This window comes from Schistocerca serialis, chromosome 4, assembly GCF_023864345.2.
Source record: "Schistocerca serialis cubense isolate TAMUIC-IGC-003099 chromosome 4, iqSchSeri2.2, whole genome shotgun sequence".
In the NCBI taxonomy this organism is placed as follows: domain Eukaryota; kingdom Metazoa; phylum Arthropoda; class Insecta; order Orthoptera; family Acrididae; genus Schistocerca; species Schistocerca serialis.
The window spans coordinates 691498482-691517865 of NC_064641.1; the positions used below are offsets into that span (position 1 = coordinate 691498482).

The 19384-nt window shown below is 39.0% G+C and overlaps 1 protein-coding gene across 1 annotated transcript in view; it reads right to left on the minus strand.

Annotated features, from left to right (window-relative positions):
• The window catches only part of LOC126473191 (regulator of telomere elongation helicase 1 homolog), a 117956-nt gene extending 106165 nt beyond the window's left edge, over positions 1-11791 (minus strand). The window contains exons 1-4 of the mRNA XM_050100086.1: positions 11322-11791; positions 11020-11236; positions 8873-9039; positions 6958-7212 (exon numbers count right to left, since the gene is read on the minus strand). Of these exons, the coding sequence (XP_049956043.1) occupies positions 6958-7212; positions 8873-9039; positions 11020-11236; positions 11322-11423 (741 nt within the window). The 5' untranslated portion in view covers positions 11424-11791. The remainder of the gene's footprint in view (positions 1-6957; positions 7213-8872; positions 9040-11019; positions 11237-11321) is intronic.
• Positions 11792-19384: the final 7593 nt, after the last annotated feature.

Consider the following 19384-nt stretch of genomic DNA (forward strand, 5'->3'; position numbering starts at 1 on the left):
AATCTTGGATATAAAACCATCAGTGCATATTAACAACAGCTACCTTGGGAAAGAAAACCCTGACACTGCAATTTGCATGCATACTTCAAGTCGGTAACACAGAGAACTATATGAATGCACGGTGTCTATTCTTTCGGGCATGTTCAAAAAGAACAGACACCACACATCCATGTAACTGATTTGCCTCGATGGATAATAAATCTACCATCTTCAGTGCGGATGCACATTTACATCTGATGTTCTGCAGGAATCTGAAAGTAGTGAGCATGGAGGACATGGACAGGAACTATGGATAAGCGGAACTAGGTGAGAATGTGGGTCAGCTGAGAAGCATGCCAAGATAGTCCACACATCTGCAATAAACACTGTGACTACGTATCACTGTGGTTAACGCAACTGCCTAGTAAGCAGGAGATTCAGGGTTCAAATTCTGTTCCAGCAAATATTTTCACTCATCACCGCTGATTCTGCATAAAGTCCTGATGCAGATGACAACAATAGTCCCTTCTGTTTCCTTTCTCTCTCTGTAACATAGACAAAGTTGTATTACTCCCAAGTGCCCTTACTTTACTTTTAACATATATACCATCTAATCAAAAATATCTGGCTACCCCTATGTAATACAGAACTAACCACACCATGTCATGAGAGATGGACCTGCCACTGCAGAAATGAGGCAGGGAGTATTGTGTTGTCAGTATAGAAGCAGTAACAGTGGAACAGATCAGTCTTGTGACTTCATAAGTGGACTAGTGATTGAGTGTCACCCAGGTAACAAATACATCAGGGGCATTACAACCCTTCTACAGCTGCCCAAGTCAACTGCTCGTGATGTGATTGTGAAGTGGAAACGTGAAGAAGGAACAACCTCAGCCAAACAAAGACCAGGCAGTGCTCATGTGCTGATGGACAGAGACCGTCAAATATTGGGGTGACAGTGGATGACTTGAAATGAGTGTTTTGGAGTAATGACCACAGTATACCCTGCAGCAATCAGCTGAAAGGCTTTTGGTTTGGTAAACGCTTGGAAAACATTACCTGTCATTGTGCGTAGTACCAACAGTGAGGTATGGAGGAGGTGATTTTATGGCTTGGGGGTGTTTTTCGTGGTTACGGTGCGGTTCTCTTACTGTGCTAAAGGAAATGCTAAATGCGGAAGTATATGATCACGTTTTACAGAATTTTGTATTGCAAACATTAGAGGAAAAATTCAGAGACAATGACTGTTAACAGCAAGATAATGCACACATTCATAAGGCACTATGTGTGAGACAGTGCTTTGTGGACAATAACAGTCCTCAAATGGACTGTCCTGCCCAGAGTCCCAACCTGAACCCAGTGGAACATCTCTGTGACAGTTTAGGACTTTGACTTCGCTCCAAACCATTTCGTTTAACATCACTACCTTCTATGGTTTCAGCTCGAGTAAGAATGGGCTGCCTTTACTGCATAGATATTGGCATAGACAACTCATTAAAGTGTCCCCTGCACAGTTCAAGCTGTTAATAAGGTGTAGGATGGAGACATCCCATATTAACGTCCACAACAGGTGTCCGGGTGCTTCTGATCACACAGTGTAAATTCCACAACTGAATTGCCCAACTAATTCTACACAAACCTGACAAGAAAACATTACAAATGTAGTCGCCATAAGGCCACGTATTTATGACGGCCACTGATCTTCCCAGAAAGCACAGAATAATCTAAAGCAAGCTCACCTTACAGAATTTGATGTCATGGTTCCCATTCTATAAAAAACATACAAATGTTGATGTGGAACAATCTGAACATACAAATACACAAAATTCAAAATACAGTTCAGACTTCTCAACAATTATTGCTACACGCTCAATGAACATACAATAAATACATTCTACGGCATAGTTTGACTTCACTTGGAGCAGGTACGAAGTTTAGCGCTATCATCGATGTTATTCCACAAAATCTGTTGAGACAGAAAACATCTAAAATGTTCTTAATTAAAATTCGTTGCATGGAACTTCCACAGAAAGAATGAAGATAAGAGTTTAACACGCCATTGACATCATAAGAGATGAAGCACAAGCTTGGATTACAAAAGGATGCGGGTGGGGGGGTGGGGGGTGGAAACTGGCTGTGCTCTTTTCAACAGAACCACCCCAGCATATGCCTGGAGCGATTGAGCGAAATCATGAGAAACCTAAATCCGGATGGCTGGACAGGAGATCTTCTACAGTTACACCTATAACTGAACTCTAACAGTCACACAGTAACTACATGGGGCATCAATATCATTTTCCTCTCTTCCTATTTTATTCGCGAATGCTGTGTGGAAAGAACAACTGATTCTATGCTACCATGTATAGGCTCAAAATTCTGTAATTATACCCTCACCGTCAATATGCAAAATACAACTAGAGTGAGATGACAGAGGAGGAGGAGGAGATTACTGTTTAACGTCCCGTCGACAACGAGGTCATTAGAGACGGAGCACAAGCTCGGATTAGGGAAGGATGGGGAAGGAAATCGGCCGTGCCCTTGCTAAGGAACCATCCCGGCATTTGCCGGACCCAGGATTGAACCGTCGTCCTCCCGAATGCGAGTCCAGTGTGCTAACCACTGCGCCACCTCGCTCGGTAGATGACAGATGTTTGGATATTTGTGACAATGTCTGCTCACATACTGACTATACAGACCATACAACTTTTCTTGGAATTTTCCTATTCTTTCCTGTCAAATAAATTTGATATGAGTACCAGGCTACTGAGCAACACTCAAGAACCAGTCATACTGTAGTACTAGGTGAGTTCCTTCAAGGATGAATTACATTTTCTAGTGAATCTTAGTCTGGCATCTGCCTACCACACATGCAGATTTATGGGGTTGTCACAACACATTTCAAAATGATCTGGTTGGATATCCCCAGATATCTGACAGCTGTAAACCCATACATTACAAAAAAGTTATCAAGACCTTTTGGTGTTGGTGTAATATTAGCTATCCTTGATGTTCACAAGTACCAGTCCAACTGCATACAAAGTCTGGTATCTCAGACAAGTGCAGAATAGTATCAAAGGCTTTCTGGAAGTCAATAAAACCTGTATCAGCCTGTACTCTACCACTTATGGCCTTCTGGATATCATGAATGAGTCTAGCATCCGTGTTTTGCTAGCTGTGCAGCTTGCAGAATTTCGTTTTGATAATTATATAACAAATTGGCAACAGTGACATATGACTGTACCTTACATATACTGTAACTTAGAGTGACGGAATAGGTAGAATCCTGTTTTCATGTCCCTAAACTATAGACCACATGTCTGTGACTTAGCCTTGTGCGCTTCCATAACAGACGGAAACATATGTCTCTTTTTCCAACAACACAAAATGCTCCATTTTTCACAGAATTGTTGCTACAATAGGAGCCAGTTGTTTTATAACTCTATAACCATTTCCATCTGTATATTGCATTCAAAGAAAACTGAAAAAAAATGGCGGCTCCCAAAGGTGCACTACGGAAACTGGGGATAGAGTTGTAATCTTTAAGAGGGCAATGCAAAATCTCTTTAGTTCTTGTATAATACATGTGATGACAATTGTTTTCCACTTTTGAGTTGTTGAATATAGAGATACACAGTTTAAAAATATGACGACGGGGGATAGTTAAAATGCTCATATTTGTGCCTCTAATAAGCGGCTTGCTCAAACAACTAGCCTTTGCATTGGACATATTTTTAATAATCATCTTTCATAGTGTTAATATTTTATTTTCATTACTTCTATTCAACTGAAGATAATTCCAGACCTTACAACAGACTCAAAATAACTGGTAACCTACCTTTTTTATGTTCACAACAGTTACTCAGAATAATATTGTTGGTGCAATTCCAATGCTGTTATTCTACACACCCTTAACCCCCCCCCCCCCCCTTCTGTGATCCCAAGTATGTGAAGGCCTTGACAGATTATACTCTAAATGTATCTCCCCCTCCCCCTCGGAATTAAACAGAATATGCTTCTTGTTTATACTGATAATTTGAAAGTAATCAGATTTTGATGGTGTACTTATAAATTGTGTTCTTTATGCCATCACCATGTTGTACTTAATCCATTTCGATTAAACCAGTTTTTTACTTAGAGCAGCTGGAACAACACGACATCATGAGTACTGGCAACTTTTTTCAGAAAAAAAGCACTGCATATAAGCTATTACAACAGAGACATCCAGTATGCCTTTAGTAACGATAAAAATAAAATTATGCTAACCTTGCCCTTACATGCTATTTTTCACTGGAACAAACCAAAGAGTCCTGGGTGGAACAACTGTAGGTAGTCTTTTACCATACACCAAGCGAGATGGCGTAGCGGTTAGCACACTCGACTCACGTTACGGAGGATGACAGTTCAAACCTGCATCTGGCCATCCTGATTTAGGTTTCCTGTGATTTCCCTGCATTGCTTCAGGCAAAAGCTGGGCTGGTTCCTTTGAAAGGGTACGGCCAACTTCCTTCCCTAATCAGGTACAACCGATGACCTCGCTGCTTGGTCCCCTCCCCCAAATTAATCAACTCGCCATACATTTGAAGTCTTGAGAGAGTGAAAGGCTAATAAACAAGATTGAAACTGTTGCTAAGTTCCCAGATACTGTCCTTTCTTAGAGCAAACAAAAAACATGTACACTGAGGTGACAAAAGTTGTGAGATAACATTATGTACATATATAGATGGCTGTAGTATCACGTACACAAGGTATACAAGGGCAGGGCATTGGCAGAGCTGTCACTGGTACTCAGGTGATTCATGTGAAGAGATTTCCAACGGCATTATGGTTGCACAACAGGAATTAATAGACACTGAACGCAGAATGGTAGTTGGAGCTAGATGCATGGGATGTTCCATTTAGGAAGTTGTTAGGGAATTCAATATTCATAGATCCACACTATCAACATGATGATGGGATGTAATCAAAAGGCCAGTTCATGCACAAAATACTGCACTGGCAACACTTTCATAATTACGGACGGTTATAGAGGCAGCATGGCTCAATATTTCTGTAGGGGACTTCCAACGACTAGTTGAGTCCGTCCTATATCGAGTTGCTGGACTACACTGGGCAAAAGGAGGTCCAACACGATATTAGGAGGTATCCCATGACTTCTCGACTATGTGTACATAGGACTGTGTAGCAAACACATTGTTTTTAAAGGTGAACATTGACTGTCAGCTAACATAGAGTGAATATGCACAGATACTGGCACAAAAGAATGTCATCAGCACGCTACAATCTTAGGGTGTTAGCATCTGTTTGGAACAGACATTGTCTTATGGTAACATGCTATGCTTACATACATTCAATTTCTAGCTTGGTATTCTTTTCTGGAGACTGATGGCACACAACAAGGACATGGATTTTAAACCACAGGAAAGGGCCATAATAATAACAAATAGAAGTAGTAATTGGGCTCACTGTAAAGAGCTATTTAAAAAGCTGGACATCCTTACTACATCAAGTGAGAATATACATCAATCTGTGGTGCATATCAGGGAAAATATTACTAAATACTACACTAATAGTTCTACATATAATCGTGGAACAAGAGTCAGTTTGGAGTTGTGTTTTCCCAGAAAAAAGCTCAGAATAGCAGTTTACAACAGGTGACAAAATTGTGCAATAAATTGCAAAAGAATTGAAAAAGATTACTAAAACAGATTTGTTTGAAAGGCAGGTAAATGTTTTTCACAAGTAGTGCATATTGAACAATTAAATATGACTTACAGGAATCACAGTAGTGGATAGTAAAGAAAGGGGATAACTACAGTACCTTGTAACATTTCAATACACGATTATGCTTTACTAATTTCAGAAGGAAGGTGTGTCAAGATGTATAACGCACAACAGTAAAGTCAGTTGATAGTTTTTCAAGTGGACAGTAGCACATAGTTGAATATGGAGGTCGAAATCGAGGCAAGGGGCACAGCAGCATCTTCTCAGTCCAGGAGTCATCAACTGGTGTCTTAGTGTGAATGGCAGTGAAGAGTCGAACTATGTTTTACATTGAAGTGGCTAGAAACAATCCACGAGTCATCAGCGGGTGCCCTCAGTGTGTGGGCAGTGAAGAAGGGAACTATGTTTTACATTGCAAGTTACCTGAAACAATTTGTGTGTAAATGAAGGGACACTATACAACAGAGAATTACTGAATAAGGCAGTGCATCTGTTAAGACACTGACTTCATAGTCAGAAGGATGGAGATGCTGTGTGTGGCAATTCCGATTTGGGTTTTTCTAGATCACTAAGGCAAATGACGGGATGGTTCTTTAATCAATGTGATGGCCGACCACCTGTCCTACCAACACAGGCTACCTGTCCTCTCCTCTTAAAGCATGTTATGTATGTTGTGTGTCATATTTTGGCCTGCCAATTGGCACTGTATTACCTTGACAAATCCTGTTACGTTTTGAGTTGTTCCTTCAATGAATAAAGAAAATAAAATAAAAAAACATATACACATTGACTGGGGCAATGCTGCTATGCATGTTTATGTACAACTTTTATTCATTTGTTAGTGCACATTGCAGTATGCTGTTCATTCTTGACAGGTCTAGAGAACATTAAATCAAAGACACACATTTGTACATAATCAGACAAAAAAAAATTTATCCTGAGTTAGCAGAGACAAACAAAGAAAACAATTCAGACTTAACTACAGACAATGTAGCAACCATTTTCAAGCTAATGTAAATTATGTTGTACTGCAAATAATTCGAACATTTTGTTTCTTTCTGGAAGTAATACTGTGTTGATACTCACAGAATTATCTGAAGCCTAAAACTGTTAATAAACATAATAACTTAATTCAGGAACATGCAAATACAATTCATTCAAGAAATAAGTGAATTTCTACAAATAAACTTCTGTTTCCCACACAATTCATTCACAGTTATACCCAGTACTACTATTACTACCATCTATAACACGTACATTTATTTCCACACCAAATGTTGTCCTCGTATTGGGATCAAGCAAGTAGTTGTATGGTAAGAAGACTACATCTGCTGTCTGCTTGAGTTCATGAGCCATAAAGTACGGGCAACATTTGGTCTTACGTCCTGCTACAACAAGGTCCTCAATATCGAGAATACCCTCATTCCTAAAGGCAGGATCTTCTTTCTTGGATTCCACATTATTGTAGAAATAGCATGTGCGAGATGAGACTCTAACACGGCACATGTGCACCTGGGAAAATGCAGTAAATTCACAACATCTATTAAAAATTTGCAGCACACAAACACAAACGTAGTTACGAATGAGCAATTTATTGTAACAACACAACAGTCACAATCCATCCATCACCTGATTTATGATGGTACAAACAATATATAATCAAACAAAAGAAATTGTTGATACTGATTACAAACAATACTGGTGTATAAAAGTTAGCATCACATTTGTTAGCGATCTGTAATCAGTAAACATAAGAGTGTCATAAATGGATGTGTTAAAGTTAATAAATTAAAAATTAAAAATAAAAATGGAAATAAAAACATACACAAGGGGCACCCAATAAGCAAGTTTTCCTATTTTATAGAAAAAAAAATTTACACAAAATTTATCATGTTGAAATAATTTTATTGGCATTGTACAGTGCTTCTGTCTTCTCATAGCTGTTCAGTTTTTCCAAACATTTTTGGTAATAGGATATAAGTTTTTCCACACTAGTGTCGTACTGGAGCTGGCCGTGTGCCCGTAACCAGCTGTTCACTGTTGGTGTGACTTCACGAGTTGCAAGAACATGTGAAAATCACTTGGGGGCAAGACCTGGTGAATATGGAGGATGCAGGAACACTTCCCAATTGAACCTTCCAAGCTCCACCTGAGTCACCCAAGCTGTATGAGCACTGCCATGAAGGGAGAGAACTCTGCAAGACAAAAATCCAAGACTTTTCTTTTGATGGCAACTTGTACCTCTCAGTATTCATTGTGGTGTTGCAAGACAGGTTGTGTAGAAGTACCCTCACAGTCCCAAAATATGGTTGCCATAATTTTCTCTGCCGAATGTTTGATCTTTATTTCTTTCGTGCACTGTGCTAGGTTTCTTCCACACCATGCCCTGACATTCTGTCTCAGGTCTCACCCAGTAATAAGCCATTTGAAGAGCAGATATCTCCCTCTCTCTCTCTCCCCAATGCATTTCCAGAACATTTTGGCTGAATCCATCTGTTGCTGCTTGCAGACATCATTCAGAAAACATGGCGCCCATCTTGCACAGACATTTTGGTAGCGAGGAGTGTCTTTCAGGATCTTTGTGATGGATGAGCTTCCAAGTGTAGCCCCCAGATGTAGCCACATTAATATGTTGTGAATGGTAATGCAATGATCTTCCTGCACAATAACACAAATTGAAATAATGGCATCATCATACATCACTGTAGTAAGCCTCCCTGTGTGCTGTCGTCGTGCACATCTTTGCACCCTTCCATAAACTATACATGCCAACATCAAATCATTTGAATGCTCATACAGGCATCCCCATACGATGGATATCAACTCCATGCTAACTGGCAGTGTGCTAACAAGATACTGTGGCATGCAGCATACACCAGTGTAAGTGCTGTCAACACATACCAGTCAAACTCACCAGCCCTCATATGTCATGGGCACATTTATTTTTGCAGAGAAATAAAATAGGAAATCTTACTTAAGGGATGACCCTCATAAATTATGTTTCTAGAAGGTTGAATGACACTGCAAGCACAACATTCTGAACACAAAAGATAATAGAAGTACAGTGTGTTGCATATTTGGAAGCTGTTCTGTGGCTCCTAATTTTGAAATGATTAAAACTAGTGAAGTAGGGTCTACTATAACAAATATATAAGAAAAACATCAATCCTACCTTGGCACTGCTGTTAAGTTCTTTGGATACTTCAGGATGAATACACAGCTGGTTACGAGACCCTAATACTGTTACACGAACATGGTTATAGGCAGTACGTTTCAGTTCCTGCATTGCTTGTGAGAGCTGTGAATGTGTTCTCGATGCATAAATAATTTTTGGAACACCTGGTAAATAAGTAAACCATAAATCACAAAAATAACCAAAACAATACAAAAATTTTAATATTTTTGTTGAGCAATATAATACCTTGTATTATTTGATATGTTATCAAAAACATCAATGTCAACAGCAGAATGTAAGTTTGAACTTCTATTGCAAATCTAGCTGTCTGCCCAATTTGGGGGAGGGGACCAAACAGCGAGGTCATCGGTCCAATCGGATTAGGGAAGTATGAGAAGAAAGTCGGACACATCCTTCCAAAGGAAGCATCCTGGCATTTGCCTGAACTGATTTAGGGAAATCACAGAAAACCTACACCAGGATGGTCGGACGCGGGTTTCAACTGTCATCCTCCTGAATGCGTGTCCAGTGTGCTAACCACTCCACCACATCGCTCAGTATATTGCATATCTAAAATACGTACTGTATGTCCTCTACACTGCAGATATGAAACAGGTGATTGCTTTTGTGATCTACCAATCACAAAATTCATCCAACTAATTATGTTATTTTCTGGTCTTCACAATGGAATGAAATCTGCTTGTATTTGAGTTTCACGAGCTAATTTTAACACACTGTAAAAACAAAGTTATTGATTTTCTTTACCACAAGGGGGAATACTCTCTATTTATTTATTTATATTTCACTGACTGCTGTGGCAGTGATGATCACAGAACTTTCCATAACATATGAACATCATCACCATAATTTTCTACAGGAAAATTAGAACTACCAAAAACAAATCCCCCCCACCCCAATGTAAGGAATAAATACTAAGAAGAAGGCATCATCTGGGAAAAGCTGCTTAATTTAAACTAGTTATTGAATGAAGCATCATAACAAACTATCATGAAACTGATAAATGCTTAGAGCTTCCAAAAACTATGCATGTGAGCAAGGAGGAGGAAGAAAACTGATGCTTTCATACTGTAATGTGGTTTGGTGTAAAATTCTACAAGTATCTTTAACTGAAAAGTCAACAAAACAATATTCTCCAAAATAACATCAAAAGTCTATTTTAGGTGAAAATACCGAAGGAGGAAGAAAATATCATAGGTTTGTATGTGAGCTACAGACTCACTATGTCGTGCCAAGAAGACTGAAATCACCAAATCGAAGTAACAGGTTATCTACTAAATTAATGTTAAAAAGCTTGGAGAGACATTTACCTTTTCACGTGTTTAGTTATAGGGAATAGGAAGTGATAACTCTATTTGTATGAAGCTAACTAATTTCACAGATTTTCTATTCAATAAACTGGTCTATAGAACTGACGAACTATTTATTATTTTTTCCAGTATTATCAGCATATTTTTCTTGCTATAATGTAACAAATAAAACCATTCAGATACTACCTTGGAGATGCTATTTCAACTGTTATATGGCAAAGAAAGCCATTTGAACTATTGAAACTTTCTGACAGAACAAAACTATGTGCTGATCCAGGACTTGAACCCAGAATCTTGCCTTTTGCAAGTAATGCTCTTACCAAGTGAGATATCCTGGCGTGACTCATGATCTACTTTCACAGCCTGGTTTATAGAGGAGAATGTTTATGAGATTTTGAAGGTAGGAGAAAGGTATAGCACACTGTTTTAATATAACAGTTCCATGGCAGACTGAAGGATTCATTCTGAATTTGAAGTTTAGTTTACATTAAAGAACATCAACTTGCTACTACAACTTCTGTTTTCAAAAATCTGAAATATTATACTGAGGCTATATACAAAGCAATTTAATAATTTACAAAGTGTATTAGTATTACTGCTTTTTTCCACTGAATTGTTTCATATCAGTTTCAAATGTGGTTATCGGCGTCAATATCAGTTAAACGAGAACACAATCATTCCATTACATTTGCTTTGTCAACTGCAAAAGTTGATGCTGTAAGAATAATAAAACTAGTATGAGACAACAGAGACGTGTGTAATGCTTGGAACAACATCTGCTGATGTACTTGCAGCTATAATACTGTTGTTATTTACCCCACACAGATTGTTGTCCTTTTGTAGATCCACCAACTGCAGTGTTCAGACTGTCTGCAAGGCCAGTCACAAAGTCCCCACCAGGTAGCTCAAACAGTCCACCTTGCGCCTTCACTTGAAGCTGAGCTTTCTTTACTGTTAGCCATGCTAGTGAAGCACACAGCAAGCTCAGAGTTTTTCCAGTTCCAGTAGGAGACTCCAGAACACCATTCTTCTTCTGGAAGACGAAGGCAAAACGATTGTTTTCTATGCAACATAAAGTAAAACATCTTTAAGCAGCAAACAATATCGATAAGACTTACGTGCTGGAGGCATTCTATTACTTTTTCCATGTAAATCCTCTGCACAGCATATGGTTCAAATGGAAAGTTCACCGAAACGTCTCTTATATTATATTCCGGCATTGTGATCGCTTTAGTCAGGGTGGTAAAATTAGACTTACAACAAGCCCACAAGGGAAAACGACAGCGTGTAGCACATGCTTTTACAAAACATTAATATTTCACGTGATCATTTCTCACTGTCAATACAGTCCCACTAACAGCGCATAATCTAAACGACTTGAAACCAACGAGGGCAAGACTATCATTACTCGGAAAGTCCGTGCCGGTATGTTATCTTACGCTAGTACAGAATTTCTGTCAAGGTATTCGTAGTAACTACATCGAATAGGGGTAAATACACAATATATGAACAATAACATACGACTGACAACTTTAACACATCTTTCAAACAAAGCTCGCTACCAATGAAAACACAACTGTCACCCGCGCGAATCGTTTTGCAAAGATCAAATAAATATGAAACTTGGAGCTTCGCCAAAGGGTACTCTCTGCGACAAAGTGACATATTTGATCATTGTTGGTATTTCATTAATTTCATATCACATGGTTTGGTATTGTGTGGTCTTACGAACGTAGGTACTAACAAAATAGATGAGATGCTTGTGCGGAAAACAGCAGTGAAAGAAACAGAGAAAGTAATTCTGTGTTTAAAAAGTAAAAGCTCTGCAGGAGTTGATAACATTTCCAGTAAATTATGGAAATATTGTTGTAGAGAAATAAGTAGTCCTCAGCCATATTTGTAATATGTCACTGGAGGAAGGAGTATTCCCTGACAGGCTAAAATATGGACTTATAGGACCCATTTATAAAAAGGGAGAAAAGACTGATGCTACAAATTATCGACCCATTACTCTCACTTTCTTTCTAAGGTACTAGAGAAATTGATACACGGCCGAATGGTTGAACATCTTAGTAAATACAGCACCCTCAGCAGTAGCCAGTTTGGGTTTCGAAAAAGCTTTTGACAGTGTAAGTCACCATATCCCCCTAAATAAAGCCAACACCCTAGGTATGAGTGGAACAGTAGGCAAATGGCTTGAATCCTATCTGTGTCGTAGAAAGTAGTCACGTAAGGACTGCATGGTGGCCAGGTTTCTTCAGGCTGGATATATCAAGGCTCAGTATTGGGATCACTTCTTTTTCTAATACTTATAAATGATCTGCCACCAGAGGCGGATACATTTGGGCCCCTTGTGGGGCCGCCCGCATTGGCGCCCGAGCCGCCATTCAGCCCGCACAATATTCGTTCGTTTCTTTCGTCAGTCGACTCGACTGAATCGAGTTATCGAGTAGTTGTACTTTTCTTTGTAGCACGCGCGTCCTCGTCGTCGTATTTTATACGTTTCTGTCTGGCACATAGATAGCTAACACATGCCTATGAGAAAAGTCGCAGCCATTCTAGTGATCTCGATACCTTATTCTGTCAGGTATTTGTTCGGGAAAAGTAGTGAATATTCTATTATTTCCTTGTACAAAGAACCTTCGATACATAGCGTTATAAATACGGACTATTCACCAAATAGGAAACTAGTTTACATTCAGAAGCAGAAATATTAAGGCTGAAGAATGAATATGTAAAAAGTCCTAGTTGTAGGAAGTGCAAGTGTCAAGATTAACAAGAGAGTGATCAGCTGATTGTGAAGTATGAATAATAGTTATTCATAGTAGTGTCTCAGCATAAATATTGTTACGAGACTCCTAACAATATTTTTACTAATAATGTAACAATAGTTTCCCATGTCTAACTCGTAACACGAGTTAGGTATGGGGAAATATTGATGCCCCTATCTCTGGCAATACTGACTTTGGAGAAGATTCTCAAAAGCGCTTTGTTACTATATAGACCGTCTTTCGAATGCACTGGAAAGAAACGAGATCGACAATAAAAGTTCCATACACATAAATTGCACTATCATGGTAGATAATAGTCCCCTGATGAATGTGTCAAATGAAATAGTAAATAAGGCTTTTGCAGATATGTAAAAATGGTTCGAAACTAATGTTCTTTCCATCAGTCTAAAAAACATAAATTATGTTCCTTTTCCCTCTAGTACAAAGCTGCACATGAGATGAATCTAAAAATGGATGATCATGAGAGTGTAAAGGTTGAGCCCTCCAAATTCTTGGGTCTGCATGTAGAGAGCAAACTTAAGTGGCAAGATCTGTGCAAAAGGTTAAACTCAGCAACATTTGCCTTGAGAATCGTATCATACAGCAGGGAGATGGCCACAATAAAAACAGCATACTTTGGATATTTCTATCAACTTATGACCTATGGTGTAATATTCTGGGGAACTCAATCAATAGCAAGAAAAATGTTCCATGCACAGAAGAGAGCTGTAAGAATTATGTGTGGAGTATATCCTAGGCACTCATGCAGAAATCTATTTAGAGATCTTCAAACCTTTACAACAACTATTTTTTCCCTTGCGTGCTTTGTTTTAAAAAAATAGCAACTTATTTAAAACCCATAGTATGTACCATAATTGTAACACCAAAAGAAAACTTGATATTCATTATGATCTAAAAACATAAAGCATGGTCCAGAAGGGGGTTTATAGAGTGGCACCCAGATTTTTAATGCCCTTCCACCAATAATCGAAGAACTGGTTGGCAACATACCCAAGTTTAAAGAAAAGCTGATGCAGTTCCTTCTAGATGGATCTTATTAAAGTGTAGACGAATTTCTGAGCCAAAATGCATAATACCTCCTGAGTATGCTTAAATCTATTGTTGAGACCTTCTTGGCCTAATCATCTTTCTTTGACTATCTACAATGTAATTTAAAACTGAAACATATGTATATTTGTATGTATAACTGTATATTCAGCCAGAGGGCAAATATGATAACTCATATGCTAGGTTACCTGTTAGCTCGCCTGTTCCTGTTATTTATATGATAAGAACAATGTACTTGTGCACTAAACAATAATTTGTAAAAATTTGACTAGTTCTATACCCAGAGATGAATTCGCATATGGATCTACACAACTCCAAATAAATAAATGAAATGAATAGAGAGTAGCCAGCTATCAACAGCATTGTACATTCCTCTAGAAGTACTGGATGTGGGACGTAAAACCGACCCGTAAAGTCAATACCTGAACATAAAATGAAATGTAATGTATTGGATATGATTACTTGCCTTCACAGTAGGTGCCGAAAGTGTCCTCCATCCAATTCAGCACACATGTGAGCATGCTTCAGGTGATTCACATACATCCTTCTCATTTCTTGTGTTGCCACACTAGTGATTAGATACTGGTCCTGGTACTGAGTACCTCAATTGTATGTGGATGTGTTTTGTATACTCTTCCATTTAACAGTTCCCACAATTAAAAGCCACAAGTGAACAACTCTTTGCTGATTGCCCTCTCTGGTGTAAACATCTCATGCAAGCAGGACAATGACGCAGCTGATGTGAGGCATGTTGCGCCATCCCACTGAAAGTAACATAACTGACCGACAAGTTTGAATAAAACTCTTCTCCTAAAAACACATCACTGTTCACTGTCATCTCAAAGAATTTGGATCCCACAATGCCCTGGAAATGGCACACCAAGCACCAATGTTCTAATCATTCAAGGATACCTGGCAGATCGTGTGTGGATTTTCTTTAGATCAATACCGGCTGTTTTTGGAATTTGTGTACCCATACTCCTCATCATTCATGATGAACCTTAGTGGGTCCAAGATACCACTGGCAACATTTCTCAACAGCCATGAACAGAAATGCAGTCTCTTCTGTAGGTCAGGCTCCTTCTGTTCTTGCAAAACACTTATCCAGTAACAGTTTTCAGTCCCCTTAAAACACGTCTACAACTTCTCTCACTTGCATTAACCTGTTGACTCAGTCTCTTGGTTGACTTACGAGGACTTCTCGTCATTATCTCCTGCACCTTCCTCTTTAATTCAGGTGAGCAGGCAGGTGGTTTTCTGTTTCTGGGAGCATTTTGAACCTATCCTGTACGCTGCCATTTTTCAATCAATTCCTGTATGGTGCATGTTGCTGGCACAGAACATCCTGGAAATTTCTGCTGAAACCAATTCTTTGTTTTCACAAAAGATCCAGTGCAAATGAGGCTTCGACAATGGCAACATGCTCGGGTAACAAATACGATATTATCACACCTCACACTAACCTGGTTTCACACAAAGAGGCCTTTTTCTCAGATGTTTCCAGCCAGTTTCACTGGCTTCGGCTGCAGCTGCCTTACAAAATAACAAAGTCCGCACAGTGTCCGTACATCAGTGGAAATGGTTAGTTCGTGCACGACTGGTTGGACGGCGTTTATAGTTTTCCATTATTACTGAAACTCGCGCAGGCACCGGAACATTATCGCTGTGTACGACGGCCTGGTTTTGCGTGCCACACCCTGTTGTATCTTCTTTAGCAAGCAAGAAGTCACTAACTTTTGAGAAGATTACTTGAATGCTGTAGTCTCTCCCGGATTTACTGGTAGTGTGAGCGCAGCATTCGTCTGGTATAATCTATGGCTAGTTATTAGATACTTCGACAGTCGTACACCACTAACCTAACCTAACATTACCTCTTACTGCCGGCCTATCCAGCAATACGTCACAATGAAATACTGTGGGCTAACTTTCTGTAGTAGCGTAAGCTAAGATGGAGTTTCTAGTATCTGCGACTAAACTCGCAATATATTAAAATTACTAATCATGGAGATGGCATTACATTACTTTAATACTTGTTTCACATATCACGAATGTGACATGTCGTAAAGATATTGAATGTCAGTTTAACATAAGATTTCTTTACATGATATAATTCTTTGTACAAGTATTACTTCATATCTAAAAATGCATCTATTGAGTAGAAGGAGTTGTCATTTAGAAATTCTTTTAATTTCTTTTTAAATGCTGGTTGGCTATCTGTTAGATTTTTAATGCTATTTGGTAAATGACCAAAGAGTTCTGTGGCAGCATAATTCACCCCTTTCTGTGCCAAAGTCAGATTTAACCCAGAATAGTGAAGACCATCCTTATTCTAGTATTGTAGCTTTGCTCTAAGCTATTATTTTTGAAATGGGATGGTTTAGTAATAACAAACCTCATCAGTGAATATACACCATTCAGGCAGAACATTGTGACCATTGACCTGTCATTAGTATGGACTCGTCCAGGCGGCAGCAGAGTTACCTGGCGAGGAATGACTCCTAGTCAGACACACACATGGTTCATGTAGTATCGGTGAGCGTGCTGTCCGTGTGCAGAATGGGGACAGTGTCTGATCTATCTCTGTTTGACTAAGGGCACATTATGATGGCGCAGAGTCTCATTACAAGCATTTCAGGAACTGCACGCCTGTCAGGAGTTCGGGGAGTGCTATGATGAGTGTATTCAACATGTGGCGAACCAAGGTGAAATCACATCCAGTCATCGTGAGGTAGGGTGGCCACCTCTCAGTACAGATGTTGGATGCCTAGGTGGGGTAGACTGGTAAAACAGGACAGGCAACGAACTGTGGTGGAACTAACACCAGACTTTAATGCTGTGCAGAGTACAAGCGTGTCTGAACACACAGTGCACCAAATACTTCTAACAATGAGTCTCCACAACCAATGACTTTCACATGTGCCAATGTTAACACCACAACATTGGCAATTGCGACTGAAATGGGTGTGTAACCATTGGCACTGGACAGTGCAGTGGCAGAGTGTTGTATAGTCTGATGTATCCTTGTACCTTCTTCATCGGGCTGATGGGAGGGCGCGAATCTGTCGTTTTCCAGGAGATCAGCTCCTTGACACCTATACTGTGGGGTGGAGGCAAGCTGGAGGCTCCATTATGTTCTGGGGAATATTCACGTGAGCGTCCACACGTCCATTGGAGCTCGTGCAAGGCCCAGATGGCCAAGGAGTATCGTACACTGCTTTCAGAACACATACAACCCTTCATGATGATCATGTTTCCTGACAGCAGTGACATTTTCCAACAAGATAACGCACTGTGTCACAAAGCCAGGAGTGTGATGGAGTGGCAAGTTTCAATTGATATACTGACCCCCAGCTGACCAGATCTGAACCTGATCAAACACATCTAGAATTCAACCATACACATCAGATCTCATTGCTCCCTCCACAGAGTTTACAGGAATTAGGTGACTTCTGTTGCAGATGTGGTACCAATTCCCTCCAGTGACCTACCACAGCCTCATTGCTTCTATGCCACAATGCATCACCACTGTTATCTTAGCCAAAGGTTGACATACTGGCTATTTGGTAGGTGGTCATAATGTTCTGTCTGATCAGTGTATGTAGTGTGAAGGTACTGTTAACATCCCTAGTTCCTTAAATAAATGTCTGCAAGGTGCTCTTGGCTATGCTCCAGTCACTATTCTGATTACATGCTTTCACATCCAGAAATTTTGAATATTCTGCCCTAGGACCAGACCTCTGTCAAAAGTCTATGTTTATCAATGGTGATATGTTATTTTCTGTACAGAAGTGTATATACTGTGTTTTCTTAAAATTTAATGATAATACATTTGCAGACAACCACTGAATAATTTCCTAGAAGACATTATTTACAATTTCCTCAACTAATTCTTGTTTGTTGTATGTGATTACTGTCCTTATACGATCAGCAAAAAGAACTAGTTTTTTATTTTCATGAATATAGAGTGGTATGTCATTAATATACATTAAGAATAATGAGGGATCTAGAACTGAACCATGTGGGACACCATCCTTGATACCTCCCCAGTTAGAGGACCCTGCTGATTTCTGCAGACTATCTGTATTGTTAATTTCAACCTTTTGCATTATTCCAGTTATATACTAATTAAACTATTTGGGCCATGTACTACTCATAGCACAATCTTAAGTTTAACTAGAAGAATTTCATGGTTCACACAGTCAAAAGCCTTTGACAGATCACAAAAAGTCTCACTGGGTGATGTTCAGTTATTCAGAACATTTGACATTTGATCAATGAAAAGCAAATGCAGCATTTTCTGTTGAAAATACTTTCTGAAAACTAGACTGATGTTTCGATAGTACTTCATTTTTACAAATATGTGAAGCTACCCTTGAATACATTACTTTTTCAAAAATTTTGGATAAGGCTGTCAGAAGTGAGACTGGGTGCTGGTTGTTAACATCAGACCTATCTCCATTTTTATGCAATGAAGCAATGATCCCAATCAATCTGCAGCATTACTAATAACATTTGCATTTTTTCTCCTTAAAGTTTTACAAGTCCTACCAAATATGTTAATTATATCCACTGTACTTATCTTTCTCTATCATTCAAAACAGCATCTTAACAAATACCTTTCGCTTCTTATATAATAGTGTCATATCGCTTATTCCACATAATAGTGACATTAAAAACATAAATGATTCTTTCGTAGTTTTTATACCTACTCATATGGTACAGACTACAAGGAAGCTATTATTCGAAAAAATCTTTAGAATTTGATAATACGAAATACTTTCCGAAAGAGAATCAGCTGTTATATTCATAAAGGTGAAGAGATTCACCAGGAAAATAGTCAGTGGAGGAAAACCAACTGCTGTTAAACTCCAAACATATCATAGACAATCCTCAAGTATATTTATCTGAATGGGACCACATGTTAAGTGCAACCATATACTAATCCTGTTTGGCAATGCTGTAAAAGTACCAGATTCTAGTGTACAAGTAGTCAGTGCCATAATCACAGTTTAGTAAATACACTGAAGGACGTCCATCAATTTTCAACTGTGGAGAAAGCTATCTCACTGCACATAAGAACTCTTGTACGACGCAAAAAGTACTTTATTTCTGTGTTTTCCTTTCATTTCTTCTTTGTATGCTATCATTTGTCCCAAAATATCTTTATAATATCTTGAACCAACTGTGAAATATTAGCATAGTCAAAAAAACATGAAGCAGCATGTATATACTTTAACATCAATATCTCTTTCTATCTACACATATTACACACACACACACACACACACACACACACAGAGGGAGGGAGGGAGGGAGGGAGGGAGGGAGGGAGAGAGAGAGAG